General features: G+C 37.5%; 2 protein-coding genes across 7 annotated transcripts in view; one reads left to right on the forward strand and one right to left on the reverse strand.

The window, feature by feature from the left end:
- Nucleotides 1–281: 281 nt before the first annotated feature.
- Nucleotides 282–14,750, forward strand: aass (aminoadipate-semialdehyde synthase). The gene is made up of 24 exons (XM_027018377.2): nucleotides 282–653; nucleotides 1,245–1,465; nucleotides 1,731–1,907; nucleotides 2,608–2,692; nucleotides 3,056–3,123; nucleotides 3,606–3,752; nucleotides 3,913–3,991; nucleotides 4,226–4,353; nucleotides 5,235–5,383; nucleotides 5,855–5,977; nucleotides 6,877–6,988; nucleotides 7,248–7,307; nucleotides 7,659–7,726; nucleotides 10,690–10,811; nucleotides 10,943–11,072; nucleotides 11,228–11,338; nucleotides 11,479–11,587; nucleotides 11,854–11,994; nucleotides 12,275–12,442; nucleotides 12,901–12,996; nucleotides 13,407–13,522; nucleotides 13,644–13,732; nucleotides 13,830–14,006; nucleotides 14,163–14,750. Exons 2-24 carry the CDS (start codon nucleotides 1,247–1,249, stop codon nucleotides 14,279–14,281), a joined length of 2,793 nt encoding a protein of 930 aa, XP_026874178.2. The 5' UTR covers nucleotides 282–653; nucleotides 1,245–1,246; the 3' UTR covers nucleotides 14,282–14,750.
- A 1,113-nt stretch (nucleotides 14,751–15,863) lies between these two features.
- Nucleotides 15,864–22,582, reverse strand: part of ptprz1a (protein tyrosine phosphatase receptor type Z1a) — a 46,811-nt gene continuing 40,092 nt past the window's right edge. For all 6 annotated transcript variants that reach the window (XM_035523494.1, XM_035523498.1, XM_035523497.1 and 3 more), the window contains 10 exons: nucleotides 20,590–20,753; nucleotides 19,906–20,041; nucleotides 19,418–19,564; nucleotides 19,155–19,248; nucleotides 18,802–18,875; nucleotides 18,567–18,695; nucleotides 18,150–18,302; nucleotides 17,611–17,753; nucleotides 16,867–17,002; nucleotides 15,864–16,718 (listed from right to left, as the gene is read on the reverse strand). In XM_035523494.1, the coding sequence (XP_035379387.1) occupies nucleotides 16,575–16,718; nucleotides 16,867–17,002; nucleotides 17,611–17,753; nucleotides 18,150–18,302; nucleotides 18,567–18,695; nucleotides 18,802–18,875; nucleotides 19,155–19,248; nucleotides 19,418–19,564; nucleotides 19,906–20,041; nucleotides 20,590–20,753 (1,320 nt within the window). In that variant the 3' untranslated portion in view covers nucleotides 15,864–16,574. The remainder of the gene's footprint in view (nucleotides 16,719–16,866; nucleotides 17,003–17,610; nucleotides 17,754–18,149; nucleotides 18,303–18,566; nucleotides 18,696–18,801; nucleotides 18,876–19,154; nucleotides 19,249–19,417; nucleotides 19,565–19,905; nucleotides 20,042–20,589; nucleotides 20,754–22,582) is intronic.

Genomic DNA, 22,582 nt, shown 5'->3' on the forward strand with positions numbered 1-22,582 from the left:
AGTTATATTGTAATTTATATCAGAAAAATTGGGATGTTTAAAACAGTTAAACTGTTAAAAAACGTATTATTATTATTATTATTATTATTATTATTATTATTATTATTATTATTATTATTGCTACTACTATTATGTGTCGGGGTAACTTAATTGACATAAAGTCCGGTAGATAAAACCGAAATATATCTGGATAATATAAGATTTTGATATGCTGTCGCGACGGTTCCTGTTCAATGAAGTCATAACACTGCGACAACTACGTCAAGGGCATTGGAAAAGGCCGATCCGCAAACTGTGTTAGGATTGGATGGAGGCAAGTCAGGGCTCAGATTCCTCGGCATAGCAGCAGTGCATATAGTTTAGCTCCACAAAATATTTAACGCAAGCTATGCAGTCATATACCATTTTAGTAGAAGTCCGTTAAACGTTGATATTGTCGGATTCTCGGTTGCTCCTTTTTACAACAAGGCAACCCTGTTTTCTTAAGTCATATAGCTCGTATTTTTAACGTGAGTCACTTAAAGCGTGCTGGCCTGTTAACTAGCGTTTGCTGGCTACTTACCCTACTTACCGTGTATACTGTGGCTTACTGTACAGCTGTCACTCCACGTTGATGAAATTGCAAGTTAAAAATAGAATTTGAAAACGAAAAGGTAGGTGAGGACATGATAACTAAAGGTGTTACTTCCAGCAAAGTCTGTAGCTAAGACACTTTCTGTTGATTGCGAAATTAATGCTAAACTTATAATTTATGCATACATTCTTCTATGACTTTATTAGCATGTTAGCTATTTGCATATATTGCATATAATGTGTTATAGACTAATGCCACATTGTCGACATTTTTAAGCAGTCTTCAAATGACAATTAATTAAATCATTATACCAAGTTGTCTAAAGTGTTAGTCATATATATCACACAAATCCTATTACATTCTGGTCTCCCTCATATGGCATTGCTGAATTTGTTCTTCTTGTTGACTAGCTAGTATAAAAACCTAAATGCTCTTTGCTGTCCATTTAGTTAAACATTCATTTCAGAGGGACTAAAAACCTCTGGAATCTGAAATTGCTGAAACAGTGCTGGTTATCATATTTTATTTAGCTGCAGTCTTGCAAATACCCTTGCACATACTGCTTTGAAAAGTTTGACACTTCAGTAGGTCCAGTACATTGTCCCTTTTCATTCTCATTCTGTGTAGCTGTTAATCTCATTATGTGTAGCTGTAACTCTCTTTCCCAAAGCCATGCTCCAATTTGTCAGAAACCAAGCCAGGGGGTTAAGGGGCTGGCTGTGTAGGCAGCAGAGGTCTCACCACCACAGGGCTGTGCTGGCCATCCGCCGTGAGGATGTCAACGTATGGGAGAGGCGTGCACCCCTTGGCCCTCGACATGTAAAGGAGATCAATGCAGCTGGCCACAAAGTCCTGGTTCAACCCTCGAACAGGAGAGCCATCCATGACAGAGTGAGTAGGCAGTGTCCTCAAAGATACACAAAATCACAATAAACAAAAGAACTGACTAATAAGTCTTTAGTGTTATTGCTGTTTGCTTATAAATACAGTTTTATGAACAGTCTTTGTTACTGTGAGTTTTTAATAGGATAATTATTTTTGTTTTTTATTTTAGTGAAGAGAAGGAAAATTAATCCTAAGTTTTTAAAAGTTAAATTACAAATGCCAGCAATTACTCTTATGAGAGGTATAGCTATATGTTGAATCTTTCTTTTAGTTCTATGAGAAAGCAGGAGCCATCATACAGGAGGACATCTCAGAAGCCTCTCTCATCATCGGTGTAAAGAGGCCCCCGGAAGAAAAGGTCATTCCATGTAAAACCTACGCATTCTTCTCCCACACCATCAAAGCACAGGAGGCTAACATGGGCCTTCTAGATGATATACTCAAAAAGGTAATGGCCTGTGAAAATGTCTTCTAGTGTTAAAAATTGTTTTTTGTTGTTACATAATAGTCTTGACTTGGTTACACTGCACTTTATTTGCAGTCAGTTGTAGCTTAAAATATGGAATTTATTTTATCTGACTCATAATTTATCTTTTCCCAAGTTCTTGATATGCTATTGACCTTTCTGTGTCAAAATTGTAATAAGGAAAAAAACCTACCTATCATCTAAACACTAAAACAGCTAAAACCATTAAAAATTTGAGATGTAATAACTTTGACAAATATAAATCTCCCCATGTCTACCAATCCCTGACTTTTATTGTATTAGTGCATATTTTAGTCTGGTATTGTTATAAGCTCAGTATTATGAAATACAAAAAGGACCTCAAAAGGACATAGTGGACATTTTGACTATATAATTTAATTGATGTAGTCCGCAACTCCAGTGCATTAGATCTTACCTTGGCAACGATTATGCAAGGTGCTTTAGGTTATCTGATTTGCCTCTTGACTTTCTTATAACATATCTTAATGTAACATGTTTGTTTTTTATTTATTCTATGTCATATAATGATATGCATAGAAATCTAAAGTGGTCAAAATGTGAGCATTCAAGAATCCTGGGCATTTAAGTGTTAAAGAAGCTCAGATGTTACTGAGCAAGCATTTCATATCTTGGTCTTTAAGCAGTATTTTACTCTTTCCAGGAAGTGCGACTGATTGATTATGAGAAAATGGTGGACGACAATGGGTTCAGAATTGTAGCATTTGGACAGTGGGCTGGTGTTGCAGGTAAATAAATGTGCATTATCTAATGAGTCTGAGGAGCTTTTATTCCCTTTTATCTTTTATTCCTTCCTATCTCGTCAAACTACCCTATAGGAAATGGCTTAATCTCAGTATTGATCTGAGTGGTGCCGTTTTGAAGTCTTGCATAGACAACTTCTCCAATACTGTCAGCAATTCACTGAAACGGCTAGTCTGGTTAAAGTAAACATGTAATATATAAAAGAGGATTTCATGTATGTTTCATAATTGTGATCAAAATTGGATAGTAACAATTGGTTTGAGAGTTGTCACTGATACTGAATATATGGGGAATGCAACTGTGTAAAACACCTTTGGCTAGAAAAATTATTTTCCCTATCTATACAGGAATGATTAATATTTTACATGGTTTGGGCCTACGTTTCCTAGCCCTCGGACACCACACTCCTTTTATGGTATGTGCTTCTTTCAATTCACCACGCCTAACTGTGTTGCACTCCAAAAATCTTGGTATATTACACTGGTATAAAAAACACTTGTTGTATATTATTTTTTAGTCCTTATCTATGTGACAAATGTAACTTTGTTACATATGTTGTATAACAATGTTAGAAGTCTTCTAGCTTTCTGTAATACATTACATATTATACACACGTGTGTGTGTGTGTGTGCTTACATCTTATTTCTCTTACATTTTTTCCTTTTATCTAAAATTTAACTGTTTAGCCAAGACCTGTTTGGTGTTCAAATTTTTCTCTTTTTGGTAGTTAAACTTTGCAAGGGCAACATAGCTAACTGGTATTGGAAGTTTGAGACCACCTAATTTGTGACTTGTAAGCTGAAAGCAAAATTTATCTTGGTGTTTAACTATTAACGTTGAGTGAAAAATGTGTGCAGAATTTTACTTTGTCTTCTTTTTTTTTTAATTATGTAACAGCATATTGGCATGGCACACAATTACAGGAATGTCAGTCAAGCCATCCAAGCAGTAAGGGATTGCGGGTATGAAATATCACTAGGCCTGATGCCTAAGTCTATTGGTCCACTGACGTTTGTATTCACTGGCACTGGCAATGTATCTAAGGTATGTGAATAATACGGTACAGCCTTGTTGTGGTTAACTGAAGTGGGCTTCCTTTGCTTGAATCTCACTAACTCACAATGCAGAGACTAAATTTATAAGAATATGCTTGTTAGACATATGGGATGGACAGTCCATAATTTTGTTCCATTAATTTCTGTAGGGTGCACAAGATATTTTTAATGAGCTTCCATGTGAATATGTGGAGCCACATGAACTTAAAGAAGTCTCTGAGTCAGGAGGTATTGCCTTCTATCCTTTTATTGCACTATCTACATTTGCATTTCTTGTTTTTGTGAAGTAGTTTTAGTTTGTCACTGTATAGTACCATTATATGCAGGACATGGGGTGGCGACACAAATATTTTAGTCTTGTCTGTAGCATGCACTGCTTTATTTAAATTTTTCTGGGTTTGTTGATGTTTTGGTGTCTCTGCAAGAAAGCATTTAATAAATTACTTGTGAATGTAACTCCAGACCTGAGCAAAGTGTATGGCACAGTGATCAGCAGACATCACCATCTCGTTCGAAAGAGTGATGGGCTGTATGATCCTTTGGAGTATGAGCACCACCCTGAGCGCTACACCTCTCATTTCAGATCCAGCGTGAGTAACAGATCCAGCAAAAAAGGAGTTTTGTTGAACCTCACATAGTACTCCACTTATGAAGAATGTAAATTTGGGAAATTAAACAACCATTCATTCAACAAATTTTGCTAATGTCAAATAAGTATAGGATTAACTTCAAAGAAGCCATTTCGGCAAAGATGTGGTGACTGTGTGCATTTGCTAGTCATGTGTGCTTAGAAACAGCAGTGACAGCAGACAGACTTCCAAGCACTTGATGCCATAAATCATGGTTTCTGAAAGCTTGGTGGTGTGGTGCTTTACACTTTATTTGGACACATCAGTCTAGAAGACCCAGAACAGGATTGGCTGTTTTGTAGCAATGTCAGGTTCAGGGACATCTCAAAATCAAAGGCTCCCTTCTTTTCATGGTTCCTCATGAGTCTGCTTCCCAGAAAGAAATTACTTAATCTGCCCTTAGCAGAACAGTAAGGCTAAGAATGGCTGATGGGCTTTGCCTACTCAGTTTTTTCATTCCCCTGCAAATGGTGTTTTTAATAAGCGATGCTTTGCTTCAGTTGGCAGAGCTGTGAAAAGCAGTATACAAGCTCTTATGCTATTGGAGCTAGGCAGAGTACATCTCTTCATATGTTGCTCAAGAGGAATGAAATCACTAACGCTCAAGGTTTTCTCACCCAGTAGTGATTCATTCACTCTTAAACTCGTTTTCTGATAAAGCTAATTTTTTACTTCCCTTTAAGAGAGGGTAATTTTCAGTGCATTTTGAGAGTACTGTGTTTTAAATCCTGTTTGTTTACTGAATGTTTTAAAACATAATAATGAAAAATGTGAATTGCATCATTTGTGCCTGAAATGAAGTAGACAAAGAAAGGACTGACAGTGGTTGTTTGGATTTAAAGGTGGCACCTTATACAACCTGCTTGATAAATGGCATCTACTGGGAACCTCACACTCCTAGGCTGCTAAAGCGACTGGATGCACAGAAGCTTATGAGATCCTCCAACCCTTCGGTCTCAGCCACTGAAGGCTGGCCAGCGCTGCCACACAAGTGAGCATGATCTCTGGCTTCTTGCTTTACAGCACACCACAACACTGTGGTAGTATCTGTTGTCCAGAAGATAAGCATTGTGTTTTTTTTATTCAGTAACTTGTAGGCTGCGTATTCTGACTATACAATATAAACAATCCTTAGTGTAATTCACTTTCATGATCCAAATGTACTTACCTGTCATTGCCTATTATTACCACTGTCTACTTTTTTGCTACTTTGATGAGCAAAAACAATGATGGTCTTCAATAATTACACATTAAAATATCAAACATTAACCTGTGCAGCTGCTAGGAGGGTCTTGGTTGCATTTGTCTTCTATTTTGTTTGGTTTTAGAGAGGTTTAAATATTGAGTATACCCTTTCATAACCCTCCAAACCTAAAAAGCATACTTTTAACTCTGCGCAGGCCTGAGCCCAGTGATGCTGACTATGAAACATTTGTCTTTTCTCCTTCTCAATCCTCCCCAGGCTTTTAGCAATCTGTGACATTTCTGCAGACACGGGGGGCTCTATTGAGTTTATGACTGAGTGCACCACCATTGAGAAGCCCTTCTGTATGTATGATGCTAACCAGCACATAGATCATGACAGGTATGACTCTGGACATTTTTTTTCCTAAAACCTTTAAAAGGGCCATATCCTACTATTTTATTTCCTTTTAGATTTTTCTTTGACATCCACTTACAGTTTTTGTGTGGTCTTGTGTTCCAAAAACTTATAATTCATTTTTATGAATTGACCATTTTCCTACATCTGTTTATCCCTTAAATTTAAACAAGCTGTTTTATTATTGGACCTTTGAGCTCTGAAAGATGCCTGAGAACTGCAGTATAAGTGGACAGGACTAAAAAGGTGGAGTAGGTAATTTGTGAAATTCAGCAACTGTAAGTTATTTTTGAAAAGATTTACCTCATGTCCCATTTAAATGAAAGTAAATTTAATGGACGTAAATAATGAACATGGATACTGTCAGTACGCGCAGCTAGTATGTTAGTCTTAGGAAATTTTATTGAAAATTAAGTTTGATGCAGTAACATATTGCTGGATAGGTTGCAACAGCTAGCTGTGGTAATGTTACACGAGAAAGCTAACAAAGTTAGCGATAATACATACCTGGAGTTAGTTTTGAATGGTTATTTTTAATTTTCAGTGAATTTCATCTGAAATGTTTGCTGACAAACAGCTGCAGTACATAGATACCTAGCGAACTACTGTTAGAAAACCACACCAATGTTAACTCATATTTGCAGCATGTGAGAGACGCTCTAGTCACGGGTGACTTAAATAATGAAATGATAATAAGCAAGAGGTTTGACCTCTTATTACTGGAGCATGTGATTTATTGATTGATAATGGGAGGTAAAGATTATTGTAACTGCTTCTACAATACCTAAACCACATTTAAGCAAGAGAGAAGTGATATGTAACTGTAATATACTATCAAACTATAGAGCTGCTGTTCGCAGTATAACTACAACTTTATTCTGTAGTGTGGAAGGAAATGGCATTCTCATGTGCTCCATTGATAACCTTCCTGCTCAACTTCCCATTGAGGCTACAGACTATTTTGGTGACCGCTTGCTCCCTTACATCTGGGAAATGGTAAGCTCTGGGGCTTTGGGGTAAGTAAGGAAATCTGCTGCTTCAGGGTTAGTTTGGTTTGTGTTGCAACAGGTTTGGCCCTATCAGTTAAGCATTTTACATGGTTTGTTCAAGTTCAAGTTTGGTTTATTCATCACATACATAGTCATACACAGTATAACTCGCAGTGAAATGGTCTGTTTATGTTCAACAGTTTAACACTGCATGCCCTGGTATTCATGTTGGATATATTTATATTCTGTTTTATTTATATTCCAAGCTTACATCAGATGCAACCAGACCACTGGATGAGGAAGGTTTCTCTCCTCAAGTTAGAGATGTACGTGTGCCAAACCTTTTCACTGACCTTTATGTAGCCTTTGACTGAATATGATTCAATTCTAAGGTCTGTCTGACAAATATTAAAAACATATTGCACAATTGTGTTTGTGCCTAAATTAGAGCGATTACTCCAGCTATGCCTCTCAGCTGAGAACTGTTCAGCACACATATCTTATATAAACCGTGTAATCCTAGAGTTAACTCTTAACTAAATATCTCTTTTGTATCCACTCTTCTGAGTGGATTAAGTCTGTCAATATTTTTGACGGATTATGGTTAAATTACTATTTTGTTTTATCGTCACTGGATCACACATTTAAATATGTCTTAATGTTTGCTGTATGTCTAGGCTGTAATAACGTCCAGTGGGAAGTTGACTCCCAAGTTTGAGTACATTGAGAAGCTGAGAGAGAGGAGGTAAGGAGCGTTCAGTATAATTTTAGCATGTCATCTATATCCCATAAGGTCTTGTTAAAACTGTGCAGTGCTAAAAGATGTCTGTAACTGAGGTGGAAGAGCTAAATTGGGTTTTATGAGATACATGTCACAGACTGCATATATATTATTTGTTAATAGAGCCCTCTAACCTTTTTTTTTTTTACTGAGTGTTGTTAGCATCCTGACCTTTCTCAGAGGTTCCAGTGTTATGTGAGTGTATTGGTGAATCACAACACTTGTATGATTCAATAAATCATTAGTAATTTTGGTCAAAATGATGCATTTAAATCTTTAACCATGTCAATGTTGTTCACAAAGTGAAAAGTTAAGATAGCAAAGTACAGAAATATACACTATGTGCAGTTTTACCTGTTATTAATTTACCAATTTTACTCTATTTTGTGTTAAATTAATCACCATCCAATAATATTAATAATTATTATACATTCATAATTTAGTCTGCCTCTGCCTCACCTCTAGGAGCTGCTGTCATTATTGTACTCCAGAGCTCTCTCTAACGTCCAGCCACAACCTTTGTTGTGGCTGGGCACAGCACAATCTCCATATGGTTTTTGTGTTTTGCTCACTCCCTAACATCTTACATGGCTAGAGCGCTCCAGTTCGGAGTGTTCTCTCACGGATAGACCGTCTCATTCACCACATCCGCCACCTGTCTCCCACTGTTTTCTGTCTGACTTTTGGCATGAAACCAGACATATAGTCTATATGTATCGTCATATATATATTTTTTGTATTCATGCCATCTAAACTCACAAATAACCTAACAAGTAAATTCTCATAATTTTTTTGGTTTTTTTTTCAATTTGTAACCCATTTTTTCCTGTTCAATTCCTAGCCACCAAATAGCTAACCTCCCTGTCTAATGACAACCACCTACCATGGAGGGTGTAGCAAGCACTTGCTCACATGTAATGCTACATCTTTTCAAACTGCTGTCCATGTTTCCAGAGTGCAGCCCAACTAACTGCCCTCATCAGCAAACCCAAACACAGTACTGCCGCCCCTCCCATAGTGCTAGTTAGCTCCTTTGGGTTCCCAGCCACACATGACTGTGGCATCACCAGGGCTCAAGCCAGCAAACTCCCAATGATGGGGTGAACACACTTCTCCCACTAGGGGTCACATGCTGTTTAATTAAGATTAATTTTAAATCAATCTGAAATCTCAGGGCATTTTCTGTTTTTGCATATTTTTAAAATTAACTTTGTTACCTATAGCATGATTCCAACATTTCATATAAAAATGTTCAGAGCAATCTCAGCTCTCTTCCTAAGGTACCTAGAGCACTGCATAAAGAAATATGGCCCTAAAGCTGAAAATATTACATCCAATTTCAAAACTGTATCATATCACGTGAAAACATACCTTTACTCATGTTGAACTGTTTTGGTGTTTGAAAAAGGTTTATCAATATGTTTGGCTCACACAACTAGCGAAATATATGAATAAAGTATTATAGAAATTTGTAATGTCTAAAATGACATTTTGTACATGGTTTATTGAGTAAAAGTGTGGTCTGTCGCACTACTTTCACCAAATCTTAAGAGGGACTGGGGTCAAATGTGACTGAACAATGACTTTATATTAGATTTCAAGCTTCATGTGTGCAAGTGAAAAATTAGCATTACAACAACTATGATCAAAATAGAGGGGTTGGGGGGTGGGGAACGGTTTCAGCTGCACAGTATTCAGTATAGCCAAAACATATAAATTCATCTATACTAACTTACTTTCATTTAAAAAAACTTTTACAAAATAAACTTCTGGACAGTCAATTTTGTAAAATAAAACTCATGACTACAGTATTAGAAATGAAGTTCACGAATTTTGTACAGAAGCATTTAGCTAGCCGCAGACACCGTGCCTAAATGTGACCATTACTGAAGTCCACTATTATAGCGTTGGCGATATTGTAAAATTTTAGACATCGATCTTTTATTTTCGTATTCTTCATCAAAGGATTCAAATCCCTCAGGCTATAGACCTACGTTATCTTCATCACTACTTTCCAAAATCGCTGCTGCAGCTGTAAACGTACTTGGGTAACAGTTAGCTAGCTAGATGTCGATTGAACGGGGAAGGAAATGTTTCCGATGTGAAGGGTAACTCCTTAGTGATGTCATAATTGTTTATTGTTTAGTTCGTTTAAACAAATTTAATCACACGGTGATTAGCTGAATGAGACATGAGTGACATACGAACAGACGAATCACTCGGTGAGAAGCAGATGACGTGCGCCTTAACCTATCTCTCTAACTTCTCATAGGCTCTTAACTCTTACTGTCGACAATACGGAAAGTGAAGAGCAGACTACGGATTCAGGAAAAGTTTGAACTATATTTCTGCGCTGTATTATCGCAAAGATATTAATATAATATCGTCGAAGCAAACGCGCCAGCTCTTGCGTCGACCGCATCGGGATAGTTGATAAGTCATCGTGGTGAATCATCGTCACTGTCAAGTGATTATTTTGTTTTGATTATTTTGTTATGCTCCTCTCCACAAGGCCATCTTTTCTCCTTTCCTTTTCACACTTAATGCATAATTCCTCTTCAGCAGCTTGCACGCAGAAAAAGCCTTTGCCTAATCTCCTTGTGCTTATTTTGTCTGTTTTCACTTGCTCCTCCTCCATGTTGTTTAATACAGTAGATATGCTGTGTCATGCAGGCTTGTGAAACGAGTCTCATGTTGAAGATCAAATCTGGCAAATTTAGAAATAAAGTGTAAGGACAAATCTTTCCGAGTTTTCTTCTTTCAATCTTTGAGGTGAAAAATCTTTCATCTTTTCACCTGCTTTTATGTTTTATGTGGGGTTTATGTTTTGATTCAGTAGTTTGTCACAATTCGAGACACGTCAGCATGTGGGCAAGTGTGCGCATGTGTTCATATCAGTAGTCATGGTTGCACCATGTGACCCACAGGGAGTCTGAGCAGATCCTGCAGAAGGGAGGAATGAAGCGTGTCCTGCTGTTAGGCTCTGGCTATGTGTCTGGGCCAGTCATTGAGTATCTCACCAGGGATGCCCACACCCAAGTCACAGTGGGTAAGTGCTATCGACCATAGCTTAGAAATCCTGTGAGCCTAACTTAAAAGTATGGTTTTTCAGTTCTATTCAGCACATTTTGGAACGCTTAAACTTCTCTTCTGGTTGTTGTTTTCACTGCCTTGTTTTAGCATCAGTGCTTTTACGCCAGGCTGAGGAACTGGCTGTCAAATACCCCAACACCATACCTGTGATGCTTGATGTCACCAGCCAGAAGGGCCATCTTGAGTCTCTGGTCAAGGACCATGACCTTGTCATCAGGCATGGATCATGATCACCTTACACAAAACCTCTCACTTTGTTTTGTACCATTCTAATGTGATTATAATGTTTGGAACAAAATCATTATCACAAAATCTTTCACTGTTGTGGGGGGGGTATTTGTTTTTATTTTGTTTTTGTTTTGTGTTTTTTAGCATGCTGCCATATAGCCTACATCCTTTGGTGGCTAAGCATTGCATCAATAAGAAGGTGAACCTGGTGACTGCCAGCTACGTGAGTCCAGAGATGGAAGCGCTTCGGGACAGGTAAACAGTTGCAAACATCATCAGTTGTCCTTTATTATTATTGTTTGATGAACGGATGACTTGACTAGCTGACTTGTGTCTTCCTATTGGATGGTTGCACCGATTTATTTGTGTTACATCTTGACTGGATGTTTTTCCAGTACTGAGGAGGCTGGCATCACCATATTAAATGAGATAGGCTTAGACCCTGGCATTGATCACATGTTGGCCATGGAGTGCATCGACCAGGCCAAGGCAGACGGTTGCACTGTAGGTATTGTGTGTTTGTGTTTTCCCTTCATGTGTGTTTATAGATATTTTATAGATATGTGTGAGATGTCTCCTTTGGTAGGATCATTAGCATGAGTGGGAGACACATGACTTGGCTCAATCTATTGACACTTTATCGTGCATGATGATTTTAGATCATACTCGATAAGCCTTTAGCCATTTTATGTTCTGTGTGTATTGCCATTTTTACAGAAGATGAAATGACAAAGGCTGTATTTTTGTGTGGGTTCTTAACACATTCAAAGGTGGAGTTGTACAGCTCTTTCTGCGGTGGGCTTCCTGCACCAGAGTGTTCTGACAATCCACTGCGTTACAAAATCAGCTGGAATCCATATGGAGTATTTCTTAATACAATCAGTTCTGCCATGTATCTCAAAGACAATCAGGTAATAGATGTATGAGCGAAAAGTACACCAAATGAAACTTAACACCCCAATTTGAAATTTTTACTTTTAATTTCTGTCAGTATATCTTGTTTGTCTGATCTAAGACTAGAGTATATTATACTCAGTATCTGTTGATTTTTTTTTTGATTTTTTTTTGATATGGAAGATTTTTAGACATCAAGGCACACAAGTTCCTTTTATGTTTGAAAGATATCCATACATGGTGGTTCCATCGCCTCCATCCTGCAAGTTTTCTTTTCATTTTCTCTTGCTTTTCCAGGTGATAAGTATTCCTCACGGTGGTTCTCTCATGGAAGCTGCAGTGCCCATGGACTTCCTGCCAGGATTTAATTTGGAAGGCTATCCCAACCGCGACAGTACCAAGTATGCTGAGATTTATGACATTGAGTCTGCACACACGGTGATCAGAGGGACATTACGCTTCAAGGTATCCCACCCATCAGCAGTTTGCTGCCAGCTCTCCCAGACTGACAACTTACAGAACATGTGGTATTGGCAACTTGCTGCACCAAGCATGAATTGTGCACCTTGATAATCAACCTGGTTTTATAAGAACTCAATGCAGAATCTGAGATCCAGAACCTGGGAAAAATAAGTGTTTTCAGCATTAGTCTGCTCTGTTGCTGCATACCGAATGCTGTTGCTGGTTTGAGAGTTATAGTTTGTAATTGTTTGGTATTGTTTGTAAAAAAAAAACCAAAAAAACACTTTTTTTTGTATGTGGCATGTTCTCATTTGATGGTTTTAGAACTGTTTGGGAAATGTTTGACTGGAGAGGTCTTCTAGTGGGCTTGTGCTTTGTATTAAAGCCCAGAATCTAAAAAGGACATGATGACCTGGACAAAATCTGCAGTACAAAGTGTATGTTTGTGCATCTTCCTGCAGGGCTTCTCCAGCGCGATGAGTGGCTTTGTAAAACTTGGACTGATTAACACAGACCCTTGCCCAATGCTGGAACAGGCAGGCAGTCCTGTCTCCTGGGTACAAAGTTTACATACTAAACATTTAATAGATATTTTTGCTAATAGATATGTTAGCTCCTGAAGTATATATTATGTTGTTAAATTGTTTACTAGTGATCATAAGTACTAGTGATCATAAGTACTATGTTCCAGTGACCCGGGGTCTAGGGCTTCTTTTAATTTATAATGTATTGTTATTTATTTGTTATTTTCATATTTTCAGCTCTTGTATGCTTGAAGTGTTTATTTCTTTAGTTTCCTATTGGAGAGAGGAGGAGTTGCTACCTGATTTATGATCATTTTTGTTCAGTTAGTCTTCTTAGGATAATCTGTAACTAAATACAAAATCACAGGAATTACAGAAAAAATATTGTTGCCTATTGATATTTAAATATTACTCAAATTTTGTACCTCCATTTTTGCACACAGAAACAGCTCCTGTGTAAACAGATTGGCTTGTCCTCTTCTGTTAGTGATGACTCCTTTCAGGAAGCAGTGTTCAACCAGATAGGGAGAGATGAATTCAGGATGCAGACTCTCAAATGGTGCGTAGAGAAATTGAACAGCGGCAGCTTGGCTGTGGTGGTGCTTCTGCTCTTCTTGGAATTAAGTTTAGACTTTGTAATCCTAGCCTGGATGATGGACCTTAGTGTCGTGTTTTTCCAGGTTTGGAATGCTGAGTGAGGAACCCATGCCTCATGCTGACACCATCCTGGCAGCACTTGCTAAACACATGGAGACAAAGCTCTCCTTTGGTAAAGCAGAGCTCTTCCATTCATCTTACTTAAACTGTTGGGCATCTGTTAACAAGGGCTAAGATGAAATGTCTTTTGTCATTTTCTTTTCCCACAGATAAGGGTGAGAGAGACATGATCATCTTGAGGAATGATGTTGGCATCAGGCACCCCACAGGCGAGCTTGAGACAAAGCACATCAGCCTTGTGGTCTATGGAGACCGCAACGGCTTCTCAGCCATGGCAAAAACAGTGGGCTACCCTGCTGCTATTGCAGCTCGTATGTTGCTCAATGGTTAGTGTCCACTCTACAACAGTTTAAAAATGACATTTTATGAGTGTTTGATGAGTGATTTAGTGTTCTTATTTTTCTTCCATAGAATTTTAAAGTTTGAAACTAAGTAAATTAAATAAAGGAATGTAAAAGTAAGATACTGTCATGCTTTTGCAGGTGAGCTGAACACTAAAGGACTTGTGTTACCAATGACAAAGAATATCTATGGCCCTGTTCTGAGAAGACTTCAGGAGGAAGGCCTTCAGTTCATCACCAAAAGTACTATAACAGAGTAGCCTGTTTGAGTCACAGATGTGTAGAAAATAATTTGATAATACTCTAAAGAAAACTGAAATTGTTCTTAAAACATATTTTCTTACACATTATTTTTTATTTTATGTAACGGATGTTGTAAAAATTCAGATCCATATTTGACAGATATGATGTCTGATGATGAAGTTATCGACGGTTAGAGAATTTTAAAAAATGTTTGAGGTTTTGGCTTTTTCATAAAAGTATGTAAAGTGGGTGATTAAATGATTAAACAGTACCTCTGCCATTCAACATTACCTGAGGTTACTCTCAAGAGTGCATAGGAAACGGAGGTCACGTGTGCCTTTTCTGTGGAATGTTTTGAGTTTCTCTTTTTGCGGTATACAAAAGTAACCACATTGCTAATCAAAACTTTAACAATTAGATATGTATTAATGCAACATTTGTGCCTTAAATGCAAATTAAATTTGTCATGTCAACTTGACATGTAAATAGGAGTCTTATTTTTTCCACACTTGTCTAGTTAGTGAAACTTTCTTAAATATGCCAGCAAACTTAGAATAAGTGGGTTTGTAATAATTAAAAGTCAGAAACACAAATTAATGTAATTAAACATTGGTCAAGATGATGTCTGGCAATATAATTAGATTTCCCTGCAATGCCCTTAACCTCTTGTGTCTTATCCTGGATTAATAAATAGAAAACAAATATGGAATGGTTCTTTAAACAGAATGCACTGTAATTATGTAGTCATCTTTGTCACCAAAGCCCTAGCCTTAATGCTGTAAGTGTGTGTGGGTGAGGGAGAGAAAAAACTGCACCTCCCTATTTCTATAAGTATTGTCTACATAATATCTTAGAAAGGCCTTTTGCCATTATCATTATGATTTGGAAGTATTTGGTTAAGCCAGAGTTGCGGTGATGAACAGATTGTAGGAGTTAATTGGAAAAACAAACCCTTTTTCACTCTTTTTTTTAAAAGCCAGATGATGCTTATTGAACCATGTTTGCTAATTTGACCTTAATGACCATTTGAATGGTGGTGATGTGTAGTACATGCAGAATTAAACACTGACCCACACCAAGTGACTTGGTATCTCACAGCTATAATCAAGTTGAGCCTGTCCTGAGGGCAAATGGATAAACAAGCTGGAGAGTCAGGATTTACAAAAAAAGAAATAAAAGTAGTATTTTGAAAGTGTACTGGTGCGTTCACATGAATAATTTTATTTATGCTAATCAAAGTATTACTCTAAAGTCATCACAGTAGCACTTATCTAATATCCAGTTTCCACTTTCAGGAGGTATAATGGACCTTTGAATAGATCACATTATTAGAAATGTACTCATTACTCCACTTCAGTTGTCTTATTATACAACCGTACACCTTTTATATTCAACCTATGAGATTTTTCTCTGCTTAATTTTTTCAAAGTAGTGTTAAAATATCTGAAGTACAACATTTCTGAGTGGACATATAAAACACCACATATTACTGTCTCAAAATGCCAGTTGGCTGATCATTAGAGAAAAATAAGGAAAATGGGGGGGGGGGGGGGGGGGGGGGGGGGTTATAATACAATCAAAAACTACTGAGATACAAAATATATTCCTGATTGTTTGGTTTTATTCTGTTGCGATTAATCCTACATACAGCAGAAATGTTTTCTATTTACAGCTAGAGGGTATCAGTATATCATGTTTTCTATTAAGTGAATTACAGTACAAAATACTGGGACCTCAGAAATATTAGAACAATGTTTCACTAGATTATTTGAGTGCATTCATAGATACAGTGTAAAGCGCTACAGCCTCAACAGTAGTAAAATATAAAAATCTAGACTTATAAATAGAATTTTGGTCCATTGACGAGGTTGCTATAATATTATTTACAAATTAGAATATTTTTCCATGCCCTTGTCTGAAAATTGTGACGGAAAAAAAATTGCCACATTCTTTGTATTTACATCCATGTGAAAAATCCATGTGGCCCTTGGTTACTACAAAATATAGACTAACAAAATGTATTATTAAAAATGATTTCCCTCATTTAAATTAGCTGTAATGCCAATAAATATGAAATCCTATGAAAAGAAATTAGTAAGGTTAATACAAAGTGTCAGAGGCAAAGGCTATTATATCAAAGTGGTCAAACAAAATGAATGTACAAAGATACACATTCCAAGTTCCAAGCTCATACCAAGTGCTGCATGCAGGTCTGTCATCTGAAGACAGGAAACAAACAGATAAAAAGCAGAGCAGCACAGCAGGTGTTATGGGACAGCCCTTGTGAGCTGTGTATGCTTGTTGCTATGGCTACACCAGGGATTCCAGGCTCTCTGAGGCGCTTGCTGGGCCTCCTGGGACTGCACCATTGTTGTTGGAGGACTGGAGTGTTTTCTCATCCTCTTGGGTTCCAACCAGACTCAAGATGGCTTTGTAGAGGAATTGGTACTGCTCCTATCAGAGAAATGAAGAGGGGTTTTTTTCGGTGATATTGTTGTTCTTGTTGTTCCTCATCAGTATAACATGCAAAGCTATAATATTAGGATTAAGATGATTGGGTTGCATTTGTTCAGTTGCCCAACAACACAAAAGGAAAGCGCACTATGTCAGTGAAGATCCCTGGCCTCATGAGGTTGGTCATCTTGGCCACCAGGTAAATGTCCACCGCACTATGAGCCTCCATCTGCTGTAGCATGGTGTAGAGGGAGCAGAATGTCCCAGCCGTCACACCTCCATAGCTGAGCACAGGAGAGCAACACGACTTGTGAGCGCCAAGATACAGAGCAACAGTTACAGACAAAATTATAGTTATTTGTTTATGATATACATAATAATGAAAGTGACAAAACAATTGACACAAAATACAGACTAAAACAAAATATAGACTAACAAAATGTATTATTAAAAAGTTACTTCCCCTGGCAAGAATTTTTACAGCAATGAGGTAGTGATTCAGTTATTTTATTTTAAAACTTGCCCAAAGCATTTTTGAGGTTTATGGAGTTTAGGGACTAAGTGTTTGGTTTTAGAGAAATTAAAGTAATGAGGGGTGGGAGGGGGGAGACTGTAGATAAAACATCCTTTTGGTAAATGTTATTGGAATTAATCCAATTAATTGAGAGCACTCATAATTCTTAAAATAACAGTATATAGAAAAAACTGCACATATAATTTAACAACAATTGACAAATATTTAGTATAGGTGGGCATGCAGAGAATTAGTTGTAACTAAAACAAAGCCAACTGTGTAAAAAGCCCATTTTGTGTAAAAGAGAATATGTGCCCTTCTTTTATCTAGTTCATAGTTTCATCACATCCCATAATAATGGTTAAGATTAGATCTTACTCATCATGTACAACCATGGGCCCCTCTGCAGAGCACCGCTCCCTTCGGACAATGTTGATCAGCTCAAAAGTGTTACTGATTGGGCTGTCTGGGTTGGGCCAGCGAGGACCACGGTAGTGCCTCACTTCCAGAACATAGTCATCCTTAAAACAGAGGAGGAAGAAGGAAGAGCGAGGCAGATAATGGGGAAACATATCACAATCTGTTTGTGTGTGCGCATGTGTGTGCACTGGACAGTAGTGCTAAATGGGCATATGCAGTATGTCTATTGCAGTAATTTTAAATACAGATGGAGACGTGTTAGAGCTGTGAAAGAGAACAGATGTGTTCGGCTGAGGCATGGCCAGTGTTTACCAGGCTCTATTCTCAAGTCTTTTCAGCAGCCAAGTGTTTCTCTAAATGAACTCCGCTATTATTTGGCACCAATCTGTAACAGGAATCTGCATACAACGTATGAATGCATGTTCTCCAATAACCCCTGACAAACCTGGACAAGTACTACAGCTTCAGTAACTTGGATCGCTAATGGGAGCTTGTACCTGAGTAGCTTCCAGGAGGTAATCCTGCACAGTCAGCATCTCCTCATTAGACAGGCACATATGCTCCTCTTTTCTTAAGGTTACTGTGAACATGTTACAGTGGATTGACTGATCTTTTCCGGGCCAGAAGGCCACTTGCTCAGGCACATCCATCTGAGAGCACAGAATGAAGATAAAGCAGTGTGATCAGCAGCATTAATGTCTAAAACTGGATGGTCAGCACTATGTATCTTTATCGCATCACTTAAATTATTTATTTTATTTATTTTTATTGTATCCTTTTTATTATTATTCTAACACAATGAGATCCACCAAGTACGTACAAATAAAATTTTAAAGGAATATCAGATAAAAGGATATCAAAAGAACTGGTTTAACATGGCGAATAAATTATTGCAGCAGGAACAGGCTACGCACCACATTGGGTGTATTAGGCAGTGAGACAATAACTTGGGCATTGTGATCCCAAATCATCCTCCAGAAATCTTTCACTGTATTGGGCAAAGGATTCTGGGTAATGATGTATTCGTTTTTCTGATGATAACCCTGGAACACAGCCCCGCATTAACAAGAGTTCTTGAACACACTAAACACCAATTACCATTTGAATCATAAGCATTTCTAAATAATAATAACTGCATAAATGTCCCACCATAATATAAGAAGCATTGATGTAGTCTGAGGTCTCCTCTATTGATGTTGACAAACATACTCTTGAACTCTCCACTAAAACAGAGCAAATACCATCAAACTTTCACTTCACTTTTTCTTCTATTAAAGGCTTCTTTCACATGAAAAATTGCATAGAAGAGTTCAATTTTATATGCATTTTTAGCTGATGTTGCCATCTGAAGCCAACTGCTAAGGACTTAGAGCCAGTCATGCTCATACTGGAATCAAGGTGTAAAACTAGGGTTCCATAGATGCATTCCTATTAAATCACTACATAGTCATAGTACAATCATGTTTGAGGTTTCAAACAAGTCCAGAGTTTAGGGAACTCACCAGGTATCAGTGTGGAGCTTCTGTTCTTCTCCCTGTTGCACTCTTTCAGAGCAGATGAGTAATCATACTGCTTAGCATTGGATTGGCTCACCAGCTGCAAAACAATGAAGTATCACTGGAATCAACCATCACAACCATGAAGTGCAACAATCACTGTATTCAACCATCAGAGTCATAACAATCAGTGTACTCAAATATCAAGGACATTTGCAAAGCAATCAGAAACTTTCTCTGTATTTGACTGTTGGCATTTGTCTTCATACTTTGAACTGCTTTTCCATCCGTGTCCTGCATGAAGGTCCAGTGGTCAGCAGGTCATTGACATAACTATGGATACAACTTGTGGGCACCTCAGTCTCCTTACTCAGTATCGCTTCTACCAATACATCATGAATGAAGACATACTGTTCCTGCAAGAGTACATTGATATACAGAAAATGAATAATAACAGAATGTGTGATTATGTACACTGTGCTTGAATAATTTTGTATTACAAAAATAAACCTACCATTATTATTTTATTATTATCATTTTATTATTGTTGTTGTTGTTCTTAATAATAAACCATTATAAACTGAAATTCATTTTATGGTCATTAACAAGGAAGTAAGCATATGGTTACTAGCAGCTAAAAATCTTACAGAAACCATACAAAGAGATTAAACATAATTTTGAATATCTGATTAAGCAGACAATCAAATATGATATACATATGATTAGCATACCCCACCTTTGAACACCAGAATCTTACCTCAGTCTGCACAAGGTAGTTCCTCTGTGTGCGGATGTGTTTGAGGAAACCCATGATATTCACTGTACCTTGTGATTTGATCTGCTTTATCATACTATCCAGCACAATGTAAGTGCCTGTTCGCCCAACTCCCGCACTAGCATATATGCGTGTGCGAGCACAAGCACGCACTCACACACACACACACACACACACACACACACACACACACACACAGACACACACAGACACACACACACGTACATAGGAAGCACATGTTTAAGCAAAATTATATATATATATATATATATATATATATATATATATATATATATATATATATATATATATAAAACATTTTAATAAATATACCTTTATTATATATGTATATATATATATATATATATATATATATATATATATATATATATATATATATATATATATATATAAAGGTATATTTATTAATTTATTATTATATAAAATAATATATAATAAAGGTATATTTATTAAAATGTTATAAAATATTAAATATTTAAATATATAAAATATAAAAATGTTTAAATATTTAATTGATAAACCAAATTTTTTTAGTAATTGTATATCAAACATTTAAAAAGATCAGGTAGTCTGATGGATTTTAGAAAAGAGCTGTATTTCATCCTCTGTGACTTCACTTCTAAGTCAGGGTAACAGCAGGCCTACCTGCAGTGCACCACCACAGGCCCCATGTCTTCTCTCCTGGCTCTGGAGGCGCTGCGGACAAATGAAAGCACTGGGAGGACGTGGTGAGGCACGCCCATGTCTGGCCACTGCGTGTACTGGTAGTGGACTACCATCCTCTCCTGAACATGAGCCCTCTGGCAGCCCTGGAGGCAGCCGAACAAGACAGGAATGAGCTGTGTGTAAGCGGCTGAGCTTTCGCTTTGACATAAATCACTTATGGACGCTGGCAACCACAGTACCCAAGAGGTGTTACATGCCTTTTCCTTTTCCTATTATCCAGCCATCGATTACCATTGTTTTCTCTCACTGACTTCGCCTCATCCTCCACAGTGCACATAACACTTGCTAAAGGAATTGTGGGAATACGGTATGTTTTAAAAAGTGAGACACACTCACTCCCTTGACCACTAGCAAATATGTAGGTAAGTCAGCATGTTACCGTGGCCCTTCGTTAAATGTTAACCTAGCTAACTAGCATACTGTGGTGCCATCTGATGCGCTGCAACTAGCAGGAGGAAACAACATATTGAGGTTTAGTTACAGAAATGGTTAACTGAAGTCTTCAGCAGGTCAGAGTGGTTTTGTTTAAACAGCCTTTAGTTTTAAAATACTGCAGTTACACCGTGACAATTTACCTTATGTGACAACTATTTATTACCTTATCTTACTTTTACTAATAATTGTCCAGAGCTTGCGCGGTTGTGGCGATATTTTGAAACACATTTTGGGATATGACACTGTCTGAAGTCTAGTGTTCTATAAACTCCTTCCCCTCGTCACTTGGCCTCTGCCAAATCCCTGCTGCTATGTAGCTGCCGGGGAGAAGAGGAGAGGACAAGTGTGGGAGTGGCTTTCTCTTCCAGAATTGGAACTGGGGGGGTGTAGAAGGAGCAGAGTAGATAAAAGGGTGTTGACTGAAAGAAGTAAGTCATTTTCTAAAGAAGCATGGTTTTCTTTGCCTTTTTATGTTATCACTGTGAATTAAGAAAAGTTAAACATTTTTGAGGGTTTGCCAATAAATAAATAAATAAATGTTACAATGGGAGCTACCACTGCTTTCTTTTGCATAAATGCAAAAGGTTTCTTGTTTCTTCCAATTAAATTCAATGCATGAATCAAACTATTAAAATGCACACAAACGTATTATGCTGGATTGTTGAAAATTGCTTTCAAGTGATTGGTATTAACTTTGATGTTTTTTTCCCTTCTTCACAAAACATCTTGGAGCTTGCTGTGTCCTCCGCACTAGCTGGGGGCTCCCCCCTTTCTCTCACTCACTTCTCTGCACCTCGTTTTTGTAGTGTGCACTTTTCACTTTATGCCTTGTGTGCAGGGAGTGATTGGAACTGTTCCTTGTCTATATGATATATTATGCTGGAGTTGATTGCTGTTTGGTTTAGTCAGGCTATTCCCTGTTTGGAAGTGTGAACAGTCAGTATGCCTAATCCTTGAGGTTTTTTTTGCTAGTGTCAATCAAACACTGTATATCAGATGTCCTGTTTAACATGCTTTGTTGCATTACATATTTTAAACTGGATTATTAATAAACATAATGTGCTATTTTATTATTCAGACTTGTTGAGGTGCATCATGCTTTTGATGGTCATTAAATATGCCCCATCCAACTCTGAATGGTGTAGTTGCCCTAGTTGATTTATTTCCTGAAAGTGCCAAATCAATACATTAACAAGGTCCACAAGTGTCTAGAGAACATATCAGGCCCTTTTCCCTGGGTGGGAAGGATTATGTACACCCTTAAGGTTGTGTATACAGAACAGTGCTCTCCAAAACATGCATTCAGCTGACCAAGGACATTGTATGAGCAGAAGTTTAATATGGCTTCACATCTTAGAATAAGTACACATTAGTTCTCAACTCCCTGCCTGGCAGCTTTTAGGGGAGAACTAGTCAGTGAGTAGGAATCGGCAACAAACTCAGAACAGTTTAAAAAAAAAAGACAAGATTAGATACA

The sequence above is a fragment of the Electrophorus electricus genome, chromosome 2 (genome assembly GCF_013358815.1).
Source record: "Electrophorus electricus isolate fEleEle1 chromosome 2, fEleEle1.pri, whole genome shotgun sequence".
Taxonomy (NCBI): domain Eukaryota; kingdom Metazoa; phylum Chordata; class Actinopteri; order Gymnotiformes; family Gymnotidae; genus Electrophorus; species Electrophorus electricus.

Excerpts from the sequence above, each read along its gene's own strand:
- aass (XM_027018377.2), top strand. The coding sequence starts at position 1,247 with ATGCTCCAATTTGTCAGAAACCAAGCCAGGGGGTTAAGGGGCTGGCTG. Across the intron at positions 13,523-13,643 it reads AGGATGCAGACTCTCAAATG|GTTTGGAATGCTGAGTGAGG; the intron begins GTGCGTAGAGAA and ends GTGTTTTTCCAG. Across the intron at positions 13,733-13,829 it reads GGAGACAAAGCTCTCCTTTG|ATAAGGGTGAGAGAGACATG; the intron begins GTAAAGCAGAGC and ends CTTTTCCCACAG.